Raw genomic sequence first — 17955 nt, 5'->3', positions numbered from 1 at the left:
CATTGAAAGTGCAATGCAAATTGAATGAAATCTAGGCCTTCCATTTTGAATTCCAATCCTTTTCTTTCCATTTTTCTCTTGTGGGTCCCTCCTGTAAAGGATGTAAAAAAAGATGTAAATGTGCATCTAATTTTACATCTCTATGGTGGGGGTATATTTTTACAACTATTTACATCTTCTCATTGGAGATGATTTCGACGACAAAAGGTGTATATTTAACATACACCCCCTTATACACCCTCTCATTATGAATGCTCTAACCAAATTTTTCAACAACGTTTTCGACTTGCAAATTTGCATGAACGATGTTACTTGTATAATTTGGTATGTACAAAATACATGTAACAAATCCTACATACATCAATGCGATGTGTTGTTGTATACAGTATACGTAAAGTTGTACCAAATATTTATTGGATAAAAGCAAATGAATTTATTAGAGTCAACGATCCATGCGAAGGGAAAGTATGAGATTTGTTTAATATTTTTCCTTTTGACTATCTTAACTATCAATCTAACTTCTCTCATTGACCGTTTGCTTGGTGGATGTCACATTCAGTGACATGAAAGATATGCTCCTTCTTTTGCATATATTTATTCCTCGTTCTTAAACATACAATGGAATTAAAGAATGTTTAATAACGTTACCCATTACTTGGACTAAAAACATATTTTATTTTATTTAGAGTTTACTTTTATGTAGATTTTAGACCCATCCTTGTTTTAGCAGCCTCTATTCTATTGATCCAAATTGTCCTTGTGACTCTATCAGATAAGGGGATTCTATCGGGGATAAACATGAGCGACTTTGAGGGTGTACAAGTGGTGTTACTGTACAAGGCTCCAAAATTTTTTTATGTATACAGTATATATATATATATATATATATATATACATAGAGTTTTTATTGAGGGATCCCTCAAATATGCTTATTTAAGGAACACCTCTTGTAAGGCCCACTCCAGATTATATTTCACTAATCCAAACCGTCTATTTTGTAAATACTCATTCAAAGATCATCTCTACAAAAAATCACTTGAATCCGATATCATTTGACCATTCAATTGAGTTATTGAAATTTTAGAACTTTCTTGAAGCACTGTGTTCATTGATTTTGTAGAATACAATTGGATGTTAATTTTTTGTAAGGATGATCTGAATGAATACCTAAAAAATAGATAGTTTGGATCATTGGAAAAAAAATTGCAGGGTACCCTAAAGGGCGTCTCTCAAATAAAATTATTTGAGGGATCCCTCAATAGAAGGGGACTATATATATGTATATATATACTTGAGCGTGCATGACAATAACACAAGCTACTATTTGGTTGAATTGGAAATCAACGCCTTGATTTTAGTAGGCAAGTCGGGTTTGAGTCAGTATTGTGTCATTCAGTAGTTGAATTTACGAAAAAAGTTCTTGTCTTCTTCTTCCTCTTCCTTTTTCTCAAATTGAAACATTAAAATTTTTCTGAATTTGATTTATGATTGCCATTGCATGCTAATCGATAATGAATTTTGGTTATTAAAAAAATTATCTAATGGTATTAAGTCATGGCAATTTTTTTAAATCATAAATATTTTTATATTAGATAATGTGAGGGCTCTCATTTAAGTTTTGCACAGGGCCCTCAAAATCTCAAGACCGGCCCTGGAGACAAAGTTCCTTTTTTCATTTGTGGTTGAAAAGGTAGGCTACTTCGGTAAACCGATGACCACTACGCTTCGTTTGGTGCAGAGTATTCGCCTAATCCTCTAGGAAATATTCTGGGTTTTTTTTAATACTTGTTACTATTTTCCTCATTAATAAAACACTATCGTTGTTGTGTAAATATATATATATATATATTATCATTGTACAAATTGGGAAATTAAAAATTAAAAATAAAACGAGCCCATTTAAAATTGGACGACCCCTAATATCTCGGTAGGCTATTATAGTACTTATCCAAGGGGTTGTTCAGATCTAAACCACATTGGTGACTATCATGGACTATAGACTTGTGGCCAGTTTGGCATTGATGTGCTGTAAAAATAATCGCAGTTAGATTTGTTGTGAGAGAAAGCAGTTTGGCGTTTGGTAAACTTTTTGTTAAAAGTGTTGTTAGTACTGATTTCCGCATAATCATTAAACCCAACGCCTCTTCAAAACTGATTCCTGCATAATCAGAAAATGAAATTACCTCATTAGCTGTTTTCCCTTGTAGCTTTCTCTCATAATAATTTTTAACAATAAGTTATTTTCTCATAGTTTACCAAACGGGGTGGGCTTCCCAAATTTTTTTTAAAAATCACTTATCACCTTAAATAAGCAATGCCAAACTAGCACTTGGTCACAATGGTAGAATTTGATCAAATTTTGTTGGTTAATTACAACCCTAATCTAAGTTATCTCGCATTCTCGATCGTAATAATAATTAGTATCAATATTTATCCACTTAATAATCTAAGCTTTTGGTTGATCTCTTCACAATCTGATCGGGGTTATCCAACTTTAGGTTCTTCAAAACATTGTGGGACAAGCCACTTGATTATGATGGTACAACTGTAAATTTGAAATCTAATTCATTGTATGCTCAATTAATGGATGGTACTATAGTTAGGTATGAAGTGCTTCAATTTGTTCACAGGAAATATTAAATGCATATGAGAAAGGAAATGGTGCAAATTAATTCAAATTGTAACCCCACGTTACGTATACGTCTTCTAATTTTGGGTACAGCACCAAACTGCTAGCTTCCCTTTCTCTGCGACTGTTGTTTTTGCAGAGAATTTTTCTTGCATGTGAAGTGGTTTTTTTCTTAATTAATTTTTGGGTTAATGACCTAAATGGTCCTTCAACTATTGCTCTAGTATCATTTTGGTCCACCAACTAAAATTTTCATTTCAAACGTCCTTAAACTTTTTATTTTATACCAAGATGATACATCCGTCAAAGTCTGTGTATTATTCTGTGAAATCGAGGGACAAAACCGTATTTTTAGTTGAGTATCCTCCTCTAAAAGGGTTATTGATCCGAATGGTCCCCCAACTATTGCTCCAGTATCATTTTGGTCCACCAATTAAAATTTTCATTTGAGTCGTCCTTCAACTTTTTTTTTTTTTGGTATCAAGATGGTCATACTGTTAAAGTCTATCAATTTTATTGTTAAATTGAGGAGTAAAAATGTCTCTATGAATTAAAATAATAATATATAATTAAACATTAAAGGAAACTATTATAAAACTTAGAAAATTTTAAAAAATTGAATCTCACTAGCCACATGGCTTTTTTTTTTCGTGAGACTGACTTAACAATTAATAATAAAAAATTATCTATTGTTTAAATGAATTAAAATCACATAAATATAAATATAAAAAAACAAATTTTTTAAAAGAGTAAACAATAATTAAAAATTAAAAGAAACTATTATAGGAACTTGTACCTAATTTTAAAATTAAAAAAATTGAATCTCACCATCAACATGGCTTTTTTTTTTATGACATGGACTTAAAAAGTAATATTTTTTTCTCTATTGGTTAAATTAATTCAAAAAATTAAAAAAAGGATAAATACAAAAAGAAATAACAATAAAATTGACGGACTTTGACGGTAGGACCATCTTGATACAAAAAGAAAAAAAGAAAAAAAAGTGGAAGGACGGTTCAAATGAAAATTTTAGTTGGTGGACCAAAATGATACTGGAGTAATAGTTGAGGGACCATTTCAGTCATACCCTTCGATAGAGCTTCTGAAAAAGTCGCATATACCCTTCAAAACTCAGTCACGTGGTCATCGCGTGATCAGAAGTGACAGAATCTGTCACAGATGGAACATCTTGATACAAAACAAAAAGTTTAAGGACGTTTGAAATGAAAATTTTAGTTGATGGACCAAAATAATACTGGAGCAATAGTTGAGGGACATTTAGATCATTAACCCTTAATTTTTTATCCCAATAATTTTTTTGTCCCAAATTTCCGTCTCTTAACAAAACCCTAAACCATTTTCGTCAAAGTAGGCATGCTATACACAAAACGGAAGGTGTGTATTTCACGCAAGAAAAGATTAAGATAACTAGGATTAGTATAATAGGCATGTGTGATAAAGATTAAGATAGACTAATAATTAGTGTGTATTTCACGCAAGGGTTGTTAATTTGTATAATTGTTATGTATTAACATTAAACTACTAGATCTGAGCTACACACAGATCACGTACATCGATTCGATTCACACATAGTTTTCATTGAAAACAGTGTGCATTTCTGTTTTGTGTTGTGATTAAACTAATCCCACTAAACCCACAAATAAAATATTTTGGAATTTGATCTTGAACATAAGAATAAACAAATTATTCCCAAATGGAAAAGACACATTACCGAACATGACGTCCGTTCTTTATTAAAATATTGATATCATTCCGAGAATATGTGAATAATAAAACGTATCAACATACTATAGCTACACCATTGATTATATATCTTAATACATAATTCGTATTTTAACAAAGAACAAAAGTGATGCATATAGAATTTCTATAAACAAAGGGTTAATCTTAAAGGAATGAGTTTGTGTTAATTTGCATTATGCTCCGTCACCGTCACCAAGCCATCCCTAGAAATATACAGCCCCACAAATAATTTCCTTAGATAAAAGTCGTGGAAAACTTTTTCCAGATAAGAGACTGCTGACTTGGAACCAATCATATATTTCTTTTAAAGAAAAAGTAAGACAATTAAACTTGCCCATATATGAAACGAAATTGAACACATGAACTGATAATTATATATTATTCTGAAGCTTCTCATAATGGAGTTGCAATATTGCTCACTTTCTCCCTATAAATACCACCACAACTCCCTGTTGCACTCATCCATACCAACTTTCAATTCATTTCACCAACAACAGCTAAGTTTTTCTCGAAAAAAAGATCATAAGATTCTTTGCTTACTTCTTGGAAAGCCGAACAAAATGTTGCACAACCTCTTTGACAAAATCACAGGCCAGGAGCAGAATGGGAAAAACGGTAGGAAGATCAAAGGGACTGTGGTTTTGATGAAGAAGAATGTGTTGGATTTCAATGACTTCAATGCTTCTGTTCTTGATCGTGTGCATGAACTGCTAGGCCAAGGGGTTTCTCTGCAGCTCATCAGTGCTGATCATGGAGACTCTGGTGAGTTTTTTTTTCTCTCTCTTTAATTTTCATTAAAAATGTATAGTTTTTATGGCTTCATTGATTGAATATGCATGACATGAAACCAATTTGAGTTTTGCTCTTGTTTCATTTCCTTGTAATTCTTTTTCTTTGAAGCAATTATGACAAGATTAAGAAGATGAACCAACAACTCTATCTCTTTCCTTGGTGGATTAGTTGGGTTACAGATTATGTCATTAATCTGTTTTCTTATTTAATGCACACCTGCCTTTTAGGTCGAATAAATCAGATTTTGAATGCAAGTCTGATATAGGCAGGCAATGGAAACAGCTTTTTGACAATTCAAGGGGCACCTTGGTCAATTAATCTTTTATTTTTATTTTATAAATTTTTGGGTCCAGTCTTGAGGCATTTAGAATGCATTGGTCTTAAGCTTACCCCTTCCAACTCTCTCTCATTGTGATTGAAGGTGCCCCAACATTGTTTTTGCCAGTGATTCTGGTAAAAAAAAATTGATTAAAAAACCAGTTTAGTCTTAAAAAAAGTGACATAATTAAGCTTTTGAAAGATATGGAAATGATTCTTAAATCATGGCCCCAACATTTGTTATTTTTTTCATAGTGGTCATGTCATGAAGTGATTAGACAGGAAAGCCAACTACCAGTCTAGCTACCAGTTAACGTGAAAATGAAGCTCCATGCAGTTGGAGGTGGGCTGTTGGCATAGCTTTTAAGCCTTTATCTGATTATGGTTTTTTACTCAGATCCAATTATTTTTGGTTTTCCTTTGAATATTTTGAAGAAACAGCTGCAGGCTCTATTCCTAATAAAATTACAAAAACTTGCATAAAATGGCTCCAACTAAGACCTGATTTGAGGTGTTTAGAACAAAATTTCGGATGAACTTTATTCTATTGGAAATATTAAATGATTTGTTTATGGGCTACTAGATATGGAATTATTTTCTGAACTTGGAGAAATGTGTTTTTGTAGAAAACAGGTTTAAGGGGAAACTTGGAGAGCCAGCATATCTGGAAGACTGGATCACCACAATCACTCCATTAACAGTAGGAGATTCTGCATACAAGGTTACCTTTGACTGGGAAGAGGAAATAGGAGTTCCAGGAGCCATCTTGATAAAAAACAATCATCACAGTGAGTTCTTCCTTAAGACTATCACCCTTGAAGATGTTCCTCGTGAGGGCCGGGTCCACTTTGTTTGCAACTCATGGGTGTACCCTGCAGAAAAATACACGAAAGACCGTGTTTTCTTCGTTAACAAGGTAAAGAATGATTCACACAATCCATTACAATCTGCTGTAGTTTTTGTTGTAGCTGATGGAAGTTTTAAATTCTAAGTGCAAGCCTAGTATATTATGAGTATATTTGTGGCTTGTATCTTAAGTTAAAGACTAACATTCAAGCCTTGTATATGTTTGTGCAGACATTTCTCCCAAGTGAAACACCGTTGCCACTGCGAAAATACAGAGAAGAAGAACTAGTACACTTGAGAGGAAATGGAAAGGGAGAGCTCCAGGAATGGGACAGGGTCTATGACTATGCTTACTACAATGATCTAGGAAACCCTGATAAGGGTTCCAAATATGCCCGACCAACTCTGGGAGGGTCTAGCGAGTACCCTTACCCTCGCAGGGGAAGAACCGGCAGACCACCAACGAAGACAGGTTAGCCATTTAAATATCTTTGTGTGATTTTTTGTTCCTCAAATAATTAATTAGCAGTCGCAAGAGGGATCATATTTTGTATTGTTTAACAGTAAAAGTTGATATACTAATTTGGATTTTAATTCACTGATGTTGTAATTATCACTATGATTTTTCTGATCTTATTCTAACAGATCCTAACAGCGAGAGTAGGATTCCGCTTATTATGAGCTTAAACGTTTATGTGCCAAGAGATGAACGATTTGGACACTTGAAGTTGTCAGACTTTCTGGCTTATGCACTGAAATCCATAGTTCAATTCATTAGACCAGAGCTAGAAGCCCTGTTTGATAAGACTCCTAACGAGTTTGACAGCTTTGAAGATGTGCTTAAACTCTATATAGGAGGCATTCCATTGCCTGAAGGTTTGTTGAAGGATATCGGAGACAATATCCCTGCAGAGATGCTCAAGGAAATTTTCCGAACTGACGGCGCACAATTGCTCAGATTCCCCATGCCGCAAGTGATCGAAGGTATATGGTTCCACCAATGAGAAATTCTGAATTTAGAGGCTTGAAGCAATAGCCTATGATATCATGTACTATTTCCTTTTATCTAATTCTGATGTTTTCATGATTTGGAGCAGAGGATAAGTCTGCATGGAGGACTGATGAAGAATTTGCCAGAGAAATGCTGGCTGGAGTGAACCCTGTCAACATTAGTCTTCTCCAAGTAATAATCTTCACAACATTTTGTGTGTGTGATGTTTTCCAATGATAATGGATGAAAAACAAACCATACTTTCGAGGGTCCATTTTGTTCATATTTAATCACATTTGCTTCTAACTGAACTGCAGGAATTTCCACCAGCAAGCAAACTAGACCCAAAGGTTTATGGAGATCAAACCAGTAGAATAACAGAACAGGATATAGGGAACAAGTTGGATGGACTAACTGTGCATGAGGTAATATCTTGGATTTGCTTCCTTTACATTGTATTAGCTTATGTTTGAGTTTATATCATTTCATAATGATGAAAATGAATTTGGTTGGATAGGCACTCAAGCAGAACAAGTTATTCATATTGGATCATCATGATGCATTGATGCCGTACCTGAGGCGGATAAACTCAACTTCCAACAAGATCTATGCTAGCAGAACAGTTCTTTTCTTGAAAAGTGATGGAACTTTGAAGCCATTGGTGATTGAATTAAGCTTGCCTCATCCTGATGGAGATCAATTTGGTCGCATTAGTAAAGTATATACACCAGCTGAAGAGGGTGTAGAAGGCTCCATATGGCAACTGGCTAAAGCTTACGTGGCTGTAAATGACTCTGGATATCATCAACTTATCAGTCACTGGTACTAATCTTTCAAAGAAAAAGACTTAGAAAATGAATTCATCATATACTTTGAATTGGGTTTCTGATAATCCTTTTATCTTTTGGCCACAGGTTGAACACCCACGCAGTGTGTGAGCCAGTTGTAATAGCTACAAACAGGCAGCTAAGCGTGGTTCACCCAATTTACAAACTTCTGCATCCTCACTTCCGTGACACCATGAACATAAATGCATTTGCTAGGCAAATCGTGATTAATGCTGGTGGCATTCTGGAGACGACGGTTTTTCCCTCTAGGTATGCCATGGAGATGTCATCAGTGGTTTATAAGGATTGGGTTTTCACCGAGCAAGCTCTCCCTGCAGATCTCATCAAGAGGTAAACAAAAATCTACACTTTGTGAGTTAATAGCCTCTGCACAAGTAACTCAAATGAGCACAAGATAAGTAATAAATATCCATTTCTTATTCTAATTACATTGCATTGCCTTTGATCAATACAGAGGAGTTGCAGTCAAGGATGCAAATTCTCCACATGGTCTTCGCCTACTGATCGAGGACTATCCATATGCTGTTGATGGGATTGAAATCTGGTTTGCAATTAAAACTTGGGTTGAAGACTATTGCTCTTTCTACTACAAGACTGATGACATAATTCAAAAAGACACTGAACTCCAATCCTGGTGGAAGGAGCTTGTAGAGGAAGGCCATGGTGACAAAAAAGATGAGCCCTGGTGGCCTAAAATGCAGACTCGTGAAGACCTAGTCGAAACATGCACTATCATCATATGGACTGCTTCTGCTCTCCATGCAGCAGTCAACTTTGGACAGTACCCTTATGCAGGATACCTCCCCAACCGCCCAACTTTAAGCCGAAAATTCATGCCTGAGAAGGGAACTCCTGAGTACAAAGAGCTCGAATCCAGCCCCGATACAGTTTTCTTGAAAACAATTACTGCTCAGCTGCAGACAGTGCTTGGCATTGCCCTCATTGAAATTCTGTCAAGGCATTCTACTGATGAAGTGTATTTGGGGCAGAGAGACACTCCTGAGTGGACAGCAGACACAGAACCATTGAAAGTCTTTGATAAATTTGGAAGGAAACTGGCTGAAATTGAGGACAGAATTGAAAGTATGAACAATGATGAGAAACTGAAGAACCGAGTTGGACCGGTGAAGATGCCATACACTTTGCTGTTTCCTACTAGCGGAGGAGGACTTACTGGCAGGGGAATTCCCAACAGTGTCTCAATCTAAGCCTCTCAAGCTAGCATATAGACTAAAGTTAATTAATATAATGCAAGTTGCAATTACTATATATAATTAATTAGTATAATGCATTCCTTATGTGTAATAAGCTAGAAACATGACCTACAATATTGCAGTTGCAGTAATATTGGATTGTTAAGTTGAGCATCTTCATCTTCATCTTCATCTTCATCTGCTGGACCTACAATATTACAGCTACAATATCTTTATATAAATAGCTCTGTATTCATTGGTTCGTTAGCTTCATTGCAAGCCTTCGGTCAGAAAATTCTGCAGCAACAGCCTAGGCATATGCAATATCAACATTTCATCCAAGATACTGGAAACTACGAAAATCAGAATTTTAAGCCTTACTTTTAATAAGCATATTTGAGAGGGGGCAGCAAAAGCATCTTTGAAATCATCCATGACAATATGTATAAGCGCCTCAATCTCAGCATGCCTGCAAGTGCATAGAATCAGTTGCCTCTGTCTCATCTGTTCAAAAATTAAATGAAAATCATCACCGAGGAAAAGCAAAAACAATATAAAATTTATTAAGTCTAACTGCTTCTATAAAATTAAGGCTTAAATATTAAAATAGTCCATGTAATTTGTACATTTGGCAAATTTAATATCTTGTATTTAATTTGATCAATTTAGTTCCTGTGTTTGACTCCATTAGTCAATGTTGTCAATTGTATTAAATTATTGTTAAAAAATTCATTAAAGTTTAAAAATTAATTAAAAAATTTGTTAAGTTCAGTTTATAATGTTGATAAAAATTAAAAAATTAAAAAATTAAAAAAGAAATTTTGGAAACCCAACAGACTATGTGTCCTCCTCTCATGCTGCTGCCGCTACCCAACCCAACACCACAACCATCAGTTGCCTGCCAATACTGATGTTGAATCTTTATTTCACTCATATTTTTGTGGGCGTGGGTTGGATGGAAAAAGGGAGAGAGAAAGAGAGAGGAAAGAGAGATGGAGGAGTTGTGGGGTGGGGTGGGATGGATCGGGGAGAGAAGGGAGGGCTCGGGCCAGATTTCTTTATCCCTCCAAGGGTTTGTTGGTTCGTAAGTGCCCCTCACCTAGGCTAGGGCCCGATTCCCATCAAGGAAACCTCCAATTGTTGTACTCATGATATTGAAGGGTCGGGCACTTTATTGCAATGAATGTGGAGCAGAGCAAAATAATCAGCAAAAAGAAACTGAAGAACTTGGTTGCCATGTTGGGATTCGACAATTGAAAGAGAGAGAGAGAGAGAGAGAGAGAGAGAGAGAGAATAAGGTGGTGGCTGGGACTACTCATGGTGGTTGTGGTGTGGGTTGGGTGGTGGTGGTTGCATGAGAAAGACATAGAGGCTGTCGGGTTTCCAGAATTTTTTTAATTAAATTTTATTCTTTTAATTCATATTTGTTTTCTTTATAAATAGAACTTAAAATATTTAAATGAATTTTTTAATGGTAATTTAACAAAATGGACAATATTGGTTAATAAAGTAAAACATGGAGTATGTTTAGTTTTCTCAACTTGTTTAGTGCATTCCACTCCATTGATGCAATTAAATTTCACATATTCAATTACCTGCTTTCTGTCTGCCAATTGAATTTTTGTAAATTCAATTGCATTTCAATTACAGCATGTTCATCAATGTTTGTTATTTACTTATGACTAAGATATTAACACTTGCAATGAAAGTTAAAGTTAATTGATATGTTAATATTTATATATTTTTAAAAAATAATATTTTCATTAGATTTTGTGTGATTATAATGGTTAAAAGCACTAAATTTAATTGCTTTAATATATTTGTTTCTTTTCAAAAAAAGAAAAAAAAAAGATTAACAATTACATAGTGCATGTTTGTCAATTGGCAACATAACGTGGCTATGTTGTAGTAAAATAAAGAAGTATGAGCTTGGTGACGTAAGGCATGGGGCTGAATTGAAGATGAGAGTGACGAGGGAAAGTCCTTGTTTATTATTTATTTTTGGTTTGTTTTCTGTAGTGAATTGCAGTTCAGTTTTCTTTTCTTTCTATTTTTATTGTTGTTATTCTTCAGCCACGTCAAGTTGGCAATTGATAAACAAGAACCACGTAATTGCATTTTCAATTTGTGAAAATAGACTGCCTGAGTGGCAATTGTACATGGCCTTGGAGATAATGGTTGAAGCTGGTCCCAACTTTTGGCTGCTTTCTTTGCACTTTTTGTTTGATATTCAAAGCCTATAAAATTGATGATCGTTATACAATTCAAAAGGTTAAAAAAGAAAAAAGAAAAGAACAAATCTCTACCGCAAATTAGCATATTGCTTTCTGATATTCAAGTTAATTATGTTGTGGTTTTGTTCTTTTTTTGTTCCTATTCATTTTATTGACGGTTTTGTGATTGTTGTTCAGGTTGGGGTAAAGAATTAGGCCAAGTACAAGACTAATATACTATTTTGGAGTCTATTTATTTGTAGGTTGAGCTGCACATAATCATAGATTAGGAGAGATTCAGAAATTCGTTCAGGGAGAAATTAGTGGTTCAACATATGCAACTCACTCACCCTTACACTATGTAGTCAGGTTAAAGAATCCAGATATACTCCCGACTTATAAAGGGACATGAAATAAGTGCATGGATAAGTTAGAAGTTTTTCTAACAGGCTGTTCCTGCCTAGAAATTGTTTACTACGACGATTGCAGAGTATCGAGACAGTGAGTACAAGAAGATAGTTTGTTGTTTTTTAGTTACCAGCTCTTGATATGAAATAAGGAGGAAGCTCTCCCAGTGCAGTTTCGATCATTGGTGGACTCAGAATTTTTTTAGCAGAGGTGCAATATTGACTAAGTATGAAAAATGATTTTTCAGAATAATCATTTTCTCAAGATAATTTTTGGCGGCTATTATTCCTTACACATCAAATAAGAAAACTTGATTTTATGGGATTTTAGTATGAAGAATATATTGACTTAATGAGCCATCATTTTTAGCCTAAATCGTATTTTGCACTAAAATCAATTTTTCATATTTTGATATGGTGGGAATTTGATTTTCTATTATTTTTATTTGAATCCAAATGGGGGGTACTCTTGGAATTTTAAAAGGTTTTAAAAATTTAACCGTTTTATTTATTTAATTATTTTGGTTGGTTTATTTTATTTATTGTGGGGGTTATAAATATTTAATATTTAGGTTTTATTTCTGGTTGGTGAATGGCTTAATTTTTTGGTTGGTGAACTTTTATGGTTGGTGAATGTTACATGTTTTATACCACATTCTGATTCTCTCCTTTTTTACTTTTACATATATTCTCTACTTTATTATTATTATTATTTTGGGCAATGGTTATGTGACTTGGATACCTATATCTGTCTATGAACGTGCTCATAGCGGATCTTGAGTTTGTGTATAAGGGGTCTTATCTTGGAGTCTTGTAGACCGTCAGTACTTGCACGTAGGGAGGCTACAAAAGCTTTAGGACAGCGTTTTTGACGTGCTTCACCGTACCAAACTCACCTTCTTACTTATTATTCATTTTCCTTTTACTTACCTATTATTTTGTTTTCTTCAATTTCATTATACCTTCAAAGCTTTCTAATTTGTTTATATGTTATTTATAATATAAATGTTTTGTATTTGGCTTTACAGAAAGAGGAAAACTATTATTTTTTATAACAGGTACTTCCTTATTTACATTGTAAACTTAAATAAATGAAGTAATATAAAAATAAATAAGGTAATCTATACACCAGTTGAGCAAATGAGCAGTTTGAAGTACCTATAATAATTTTTCCGATAAGAAGATGTGCAGCGCCTTAATAGGTCCGCCGCTGATTCCGATTCCCCATAGGATAGCCTCTAACTGAACCTGAGGCAATATGCTGCTAAGTGGAACCCTTGAACTGTGCTGCGATAAAAATATGGGGTCCCTGAATTCAGAGCAGTCTCTGTCCAGCCATGAAGGACTATTTTCAATTGAACGGTGTCATACGGGGCACTTTTTATGTCAACTCTGCCACACTGCACTGCCTTCATAGTAAACAGAGCTATATGAGGCCCTAAATATAGCACAAATGTGTGCAAACCAGATCCTGCATAGAAGAACAATATAATAAAATCAATCCGAGTGTTGTCGAAAACAGGTCAACTCTATCCACCAGAATGTCAAAATTTCATGCTATTGCTTACCAAGAGCCAGCCACCAGAGTCCGAATTGGAGACGACGAACAAGCTCCTGAATATGCTGCAGTATGATCAATGTATAAAATCAATAAAGGAAAGTCCAAAAGTGGGCATAAAAATGCAATTCAATTAAATAAATAATGGGCATAAAAATACCTCTTCTTGAGGTCCGCCAAAAGTTATAGTAAGCATTCCTATACCTCCTGCTAACATAATTAGAAGCACAAGCCAACCACCTTTTGCCATAAATTGTCGACGGCATTGGCCAAAACCCAACATGAAATACTTTAATGGCTGCTCTGTAAGTGTTAAGCTTTCTAGTGCACAAGCCAACCACTTTTTGACATGAAATACTTTAATGTCTTTAATGTTTTTAATGTCTTTAAAAACAACTACAACCAAAGCATAATTAAAAATAAAATATCAACACAAAGTAAAATTAAAAACAATGCATCTTCACTTCACTTCATTCACCGTCATTGCCTCTCACCGTCCATAAATGATCCATCAAGTCAACTTGTCGTTCATGAATATAAAATGATTGCATCTCCGTATATCGATCAATCATACAGTTCATGAAACGATCGTCCCTAACCAACAGATCATGCTCTAGTGGTTGTCCATTTGGTCCCATGAGCCTTTTATAAATTCTTGTTAAGGCCGTGTTCATGGGATCCGGTTCGAACACATCTTGAGCATCACAATCATACTCATCCTCCACAATCATGTTATGGAGGATGATGCAAGTCATCATAATCCTCCTCAGCACTTCCTTATCAAACATACACACAACACCCCTAATAATCGCCCACCTTGCTTGGAGGATACCAAAACACCTTTCGACATCTTTCCTGTAACCATCTTGATAGACAGAAAATAATTTTTGCTTCTCGGATTGGGGATTCAGAATTGATTTGACAAATGTGGTTCACCTCGGGTAGATGCCGTCTGCTAGATAATAACCATTCCAGTAGACAGTATTATTGATTTCATAAGTGATATTTAGGGCTTCACCTCTCGAGACATCGTTGAAAACTAGGGATTGACCCAACACTTTCAAGTCGTTTTGAGATTCGACAACTCCAAAGAAGGCATGTCAAACCCATGTATCGAATCTAGCAACGGCTTCGAGAATGATACTTTTTTGTCCTTTCCTATTTTCATAATCTCTTTGCCCGGACGTTGGGCAATTCTTCCATTGCCAGTGCATATAATCGATACTTCCAATCATACCTAGAAAACCTCAAGCTTCGACTTTCTGTAGAAGCCTTTGGGGGTCCCTAGGCGTAGGTTTGCAGAGCTAGTCCCTAGTGTAGAGAGTTTCGATTGCGTCATAGAATCTGACCATGGTCTCTAGAGTAGTGGACTTCCCCATCCTAGCAATCTCATCCACATTATCAGCATATGAACCATACGCCAGCATTCGTATAACAACTGTAAGCTTTTGCTCTGGAAGAATCACTAAAACCCCTGCAAAATCACATTTCTGAACGAAGTATGCATCGTAATTGCAAACATCATGCATGACTTTATTGAACAAATGAGGTTGCATTCTATATCGCCCTTGAAAATCAACATTAAAGTACACAAAATTTGGGATAAAGTAATCTTCCAAAAGATTCTTACCCCGAGAATGCCTATGTCTATCCACGTTTAGGCCACGGCCAACTTATGAACCACGTTGACAACCTTGGCTTTCTAAATCAAGCAAACCCACTGCCACAGCAAAATTTTCATCTTCTTCTTGCTGCACCCTTTTTTCTTCAACTTTTCTACGCCTTCTTTCTTTAATTTCTCTAGCTATTGAAATAAAATGGTAAATGGACATAGATTAATTAATAATAAAAGGGTAACTATTCTCTTGTTTGTTAATCTGGTTTAATTTATAATGCTTAAACCAAAAATAAGTAAAAATCGGGTGAGACACTTTGAAATAGGGGTTGGCATAAAAACCACAGAATCAACGAACTGAGTAAATAAAAATCATGTTGACTAAAAAAATCAGCTTAGATTTAAAGACTGAACCGGACAAGATCGGGTGTTTCTTTTTTTAATATTTTCGAAATGTCCAAGTCTAGCAACCCAATATCAAATTCCCAAGCCCAACCCTCATAACTGAAATATCCTAGTCCAGCAGCCCACTGTTCTCTGGTCACCAAATATCAAAGTTTTATGCATTAGCCCAAAACCAACTTCTCAAAGTAAGGGGAAAAAAAAAAAAAAAAATTTGTATAGGTACACCACATCATTACCATTCAATACACACAAGACAATATTGGATAATATTTTCATATGTTACATGTATATTGGATGGTACACTAGTCACATGGTATACCTTAAATATGCAAGAATTATTAAAAAAAAAGTAAGGACACTATTGACTTTTAAGAATTCAACTGTACTTTCATTTCAATCGCTCAGTTTCATTTTAAAGAGGTGTTTTTTATTTGAGATATGAGTTCTTTCACATTTCACGTGCCTTGAAAGTGGGTTCAGTTTGGGCTTTTGAGCCCACCACTGGCCTATGTTGGCCATTAAGGAACAAGGATTTTTTTTCTTTCTTCTATATTTTGAAATAAAAGCAAAGGCTGAAAGAATCATATAACGGAATATAAGAAATAAAAGAATCCCACCTCCACCACCACTAGCCTTATGACATGTCCAAGAAGTCATCATATTTTTCTTTTTTCAAGGCTTTTGGGAGTCAAAGAAGGTTATCATGTTTCAACAACGTTTTCGACATGCAAATCATACGTACGTCGATGTGATTTACGTTGTTATATACAGTATACGTAAAGTTGTACAAAATAGTTATTGAATAAAGCAAATAAATTTATTAAAGTCAACGATCCATGCGAAGGAAAAGTATGAGATTTGTTTATTATTTTTCCTTTTACCCATGTCTAGACCTTTTAGGGGTCCATGCGTATGCTAATAGCCTAATACCAATTCAATTCAATTCAATTTCTTTTAGGGCAAGAATACCAAATCAATTCAATTCAATTTAATACCATTGGTCACATGACTATCTTATCTATCAATCTAACTTCTCTCATTGACCGTTTGATTGCTGGATGTCACATTCAGTGACATGAAAGACACGCTTCTTCGTTACTATATATATATATATATATATATATATATATATATTCCACGTTCTTAAATATAAAATGGAATTGAAGAATGTTTAATGACGTTACCCATTACTTGGACTAAAAACATATTTTATTTTCTTTAGAGTTCACTTTTAGGTATATTTTAGACCCATCCATGTTTTAGCTGCCTCTATTATATTGATCCAAATTGTCCTTGTGACTCTATTAGATAAGGGGACTCTATTGGAGACAAGCAGAGATGGCGTTGAGGGTGTGCAAGTAGTGCCATTGCACACGACTTCAAAAAAATTTTATGTGTATATTTTATATATATTTATATTATAAGTATTATATATATACTTGAGCGTGCATGACAATAACACAAGCTACTATTTGGTTGAGTTGGAAATCAACGCCTTTATTTTAATAAGCAAGTCTGGTTTGAATTAGTATTGTGTCATTCAAAATAGTTGTATTTACATTTCTTCTCTTTTTGTTAACAACAACAACAAAAAAAAAAAATCGAAAAACATGTTAATAAAAAAAAAATAAGGAAACATGCCAAAGAAGATGAAGGCAATATATACAAGCTTTCTCCAATCAACTAAAAAAAATTTGTAATGTATGTTTTAACCCACTCAAAACAAAACAAAAAAAGTTATTGTCTTCTTCTTTCTCTTCTTTTTTCTCAAATTGAAACATTAAATTTTGTTTGAATTTGATTTATGAGTGCCATTGCATGCTAATCCATGATGAATTTTAGTTATTAAAAAAATTATCTTATGGTATTAAGTCATGGCAATTTTTTTTTTTATCATAAATATTTTCATATTAAATGATGTGAGGGCTCCTATTTAAGTTTTGCACAGTGCTCTCAAAATCTCAGGATCGGCCCTGGAGACAAGGTTCCTTTTTTCGTTTGTAGTTGAGAAGGTAGGATACTTCGGTAGACCGATGACCACTACGCTTCGTTTGGTGTAGAGTACTCGCCTAATCCTCTAGAACATATTCTGGTTTTTTTTTTTATATACTTGTTACTCATTTTCCTCATTAATAAAACACTATGGCCGTTGTGTAAAAAAAATAAAAAATTATCCTTGTACAAATTGGGAAATTAAAAATTAAAAATTAAACGTAGCCCATTTCAAATTGAAGACCCCTAATATCTCTGTAGACCAGTATAGTACTTATCCAAGGGTTTGTTCAGATCTAAACCAAATTGGTGACTAGCATGGACTATAGACTTGGTCACAATTGTAGAATTTGATTAAATTTTGTTGGTTAATTACAACTCTAA

At 34.5% G+C, this 17955-nt stretch overlaps 2 protein-coding genes across 7 annotated transcripts; one reads left to right on the top strand and one right to left on the bottom strand.

The window, feature by feature from the left end:
• Positions 4760-9555, top strand: LOC18774983 (probable linoleate 9S-lipoxygenase 5). The gene is made up of 9 exons (XM_007208034.2): positions 4760-5155; positions 6130-6419; positions 6581-6821; positions 6995-7333; positions 7447-7532; positions 7658-7765; positions 7858-8162; positions 8255-8518; positions 8643-9555. Exons 1-9 carry the CDS (start codon positions 4792-4794, stop codon positions 9394-9396), a joined length of 2751 nt encoding a protein of 916 aa, XP_007208096.2. The 5' UTR covers positions 4760-4791; the 3' UTR covers positions 9397-9555.
• On the bottom strand, positions 9290-10944 carry LOC109949468. Of its 6 annotated transcripts, XM_020565101.1 has the most exons (4): positions 10220-10944; positions 9763-9885; positions 9515-9589; positions 9290-9406 (listed from the first exon to the last, which is right to left on the bottom strand). In XM_020565101.1, the coding sequence occupies exons 1-4, from the start codon at positions 10313-10315 to the stop codon at positions 9359-9361; spliced, it is 342 nt and encodes a 113-aa protein (XP_020420690.1). In that variant the 5' UTR covers positions 10316-10944; the 3' UTR covers positions 9290-9358. The 6 variants fall into 6 exon arrangements, 2 of the variants coding, with proteins under 2 accessions (XP_020420690.1, XP_020420691.1); XR_002271929.1 differs by having other exon boundaries at positions 9515-9691; positions 9763-10944; XR_002271930.1 differs by having other exon boundaries at positions 9515-9603; positions 9763-10944.

This window comes from Prunus persica, chromosome G6, assembly GCF_000346465.2.
Source record: "Prunus persica cultivar Lovell chromosome G6, Prunus_persica_NCBIv2, whole genome shotgun sequence".
Classification (NCBI taxonomy): domain Eukaryota; kingdom Viridiplantae; phylum Streptophyta; class Magnoliopsida; order Rosales; family Rosaceae; genus Prunus; species Prunus persica.
Note: the sequence above shows the minus strand (reverse complement) of the source record. Positions and strands in the feature narration are given on the sequence as shown.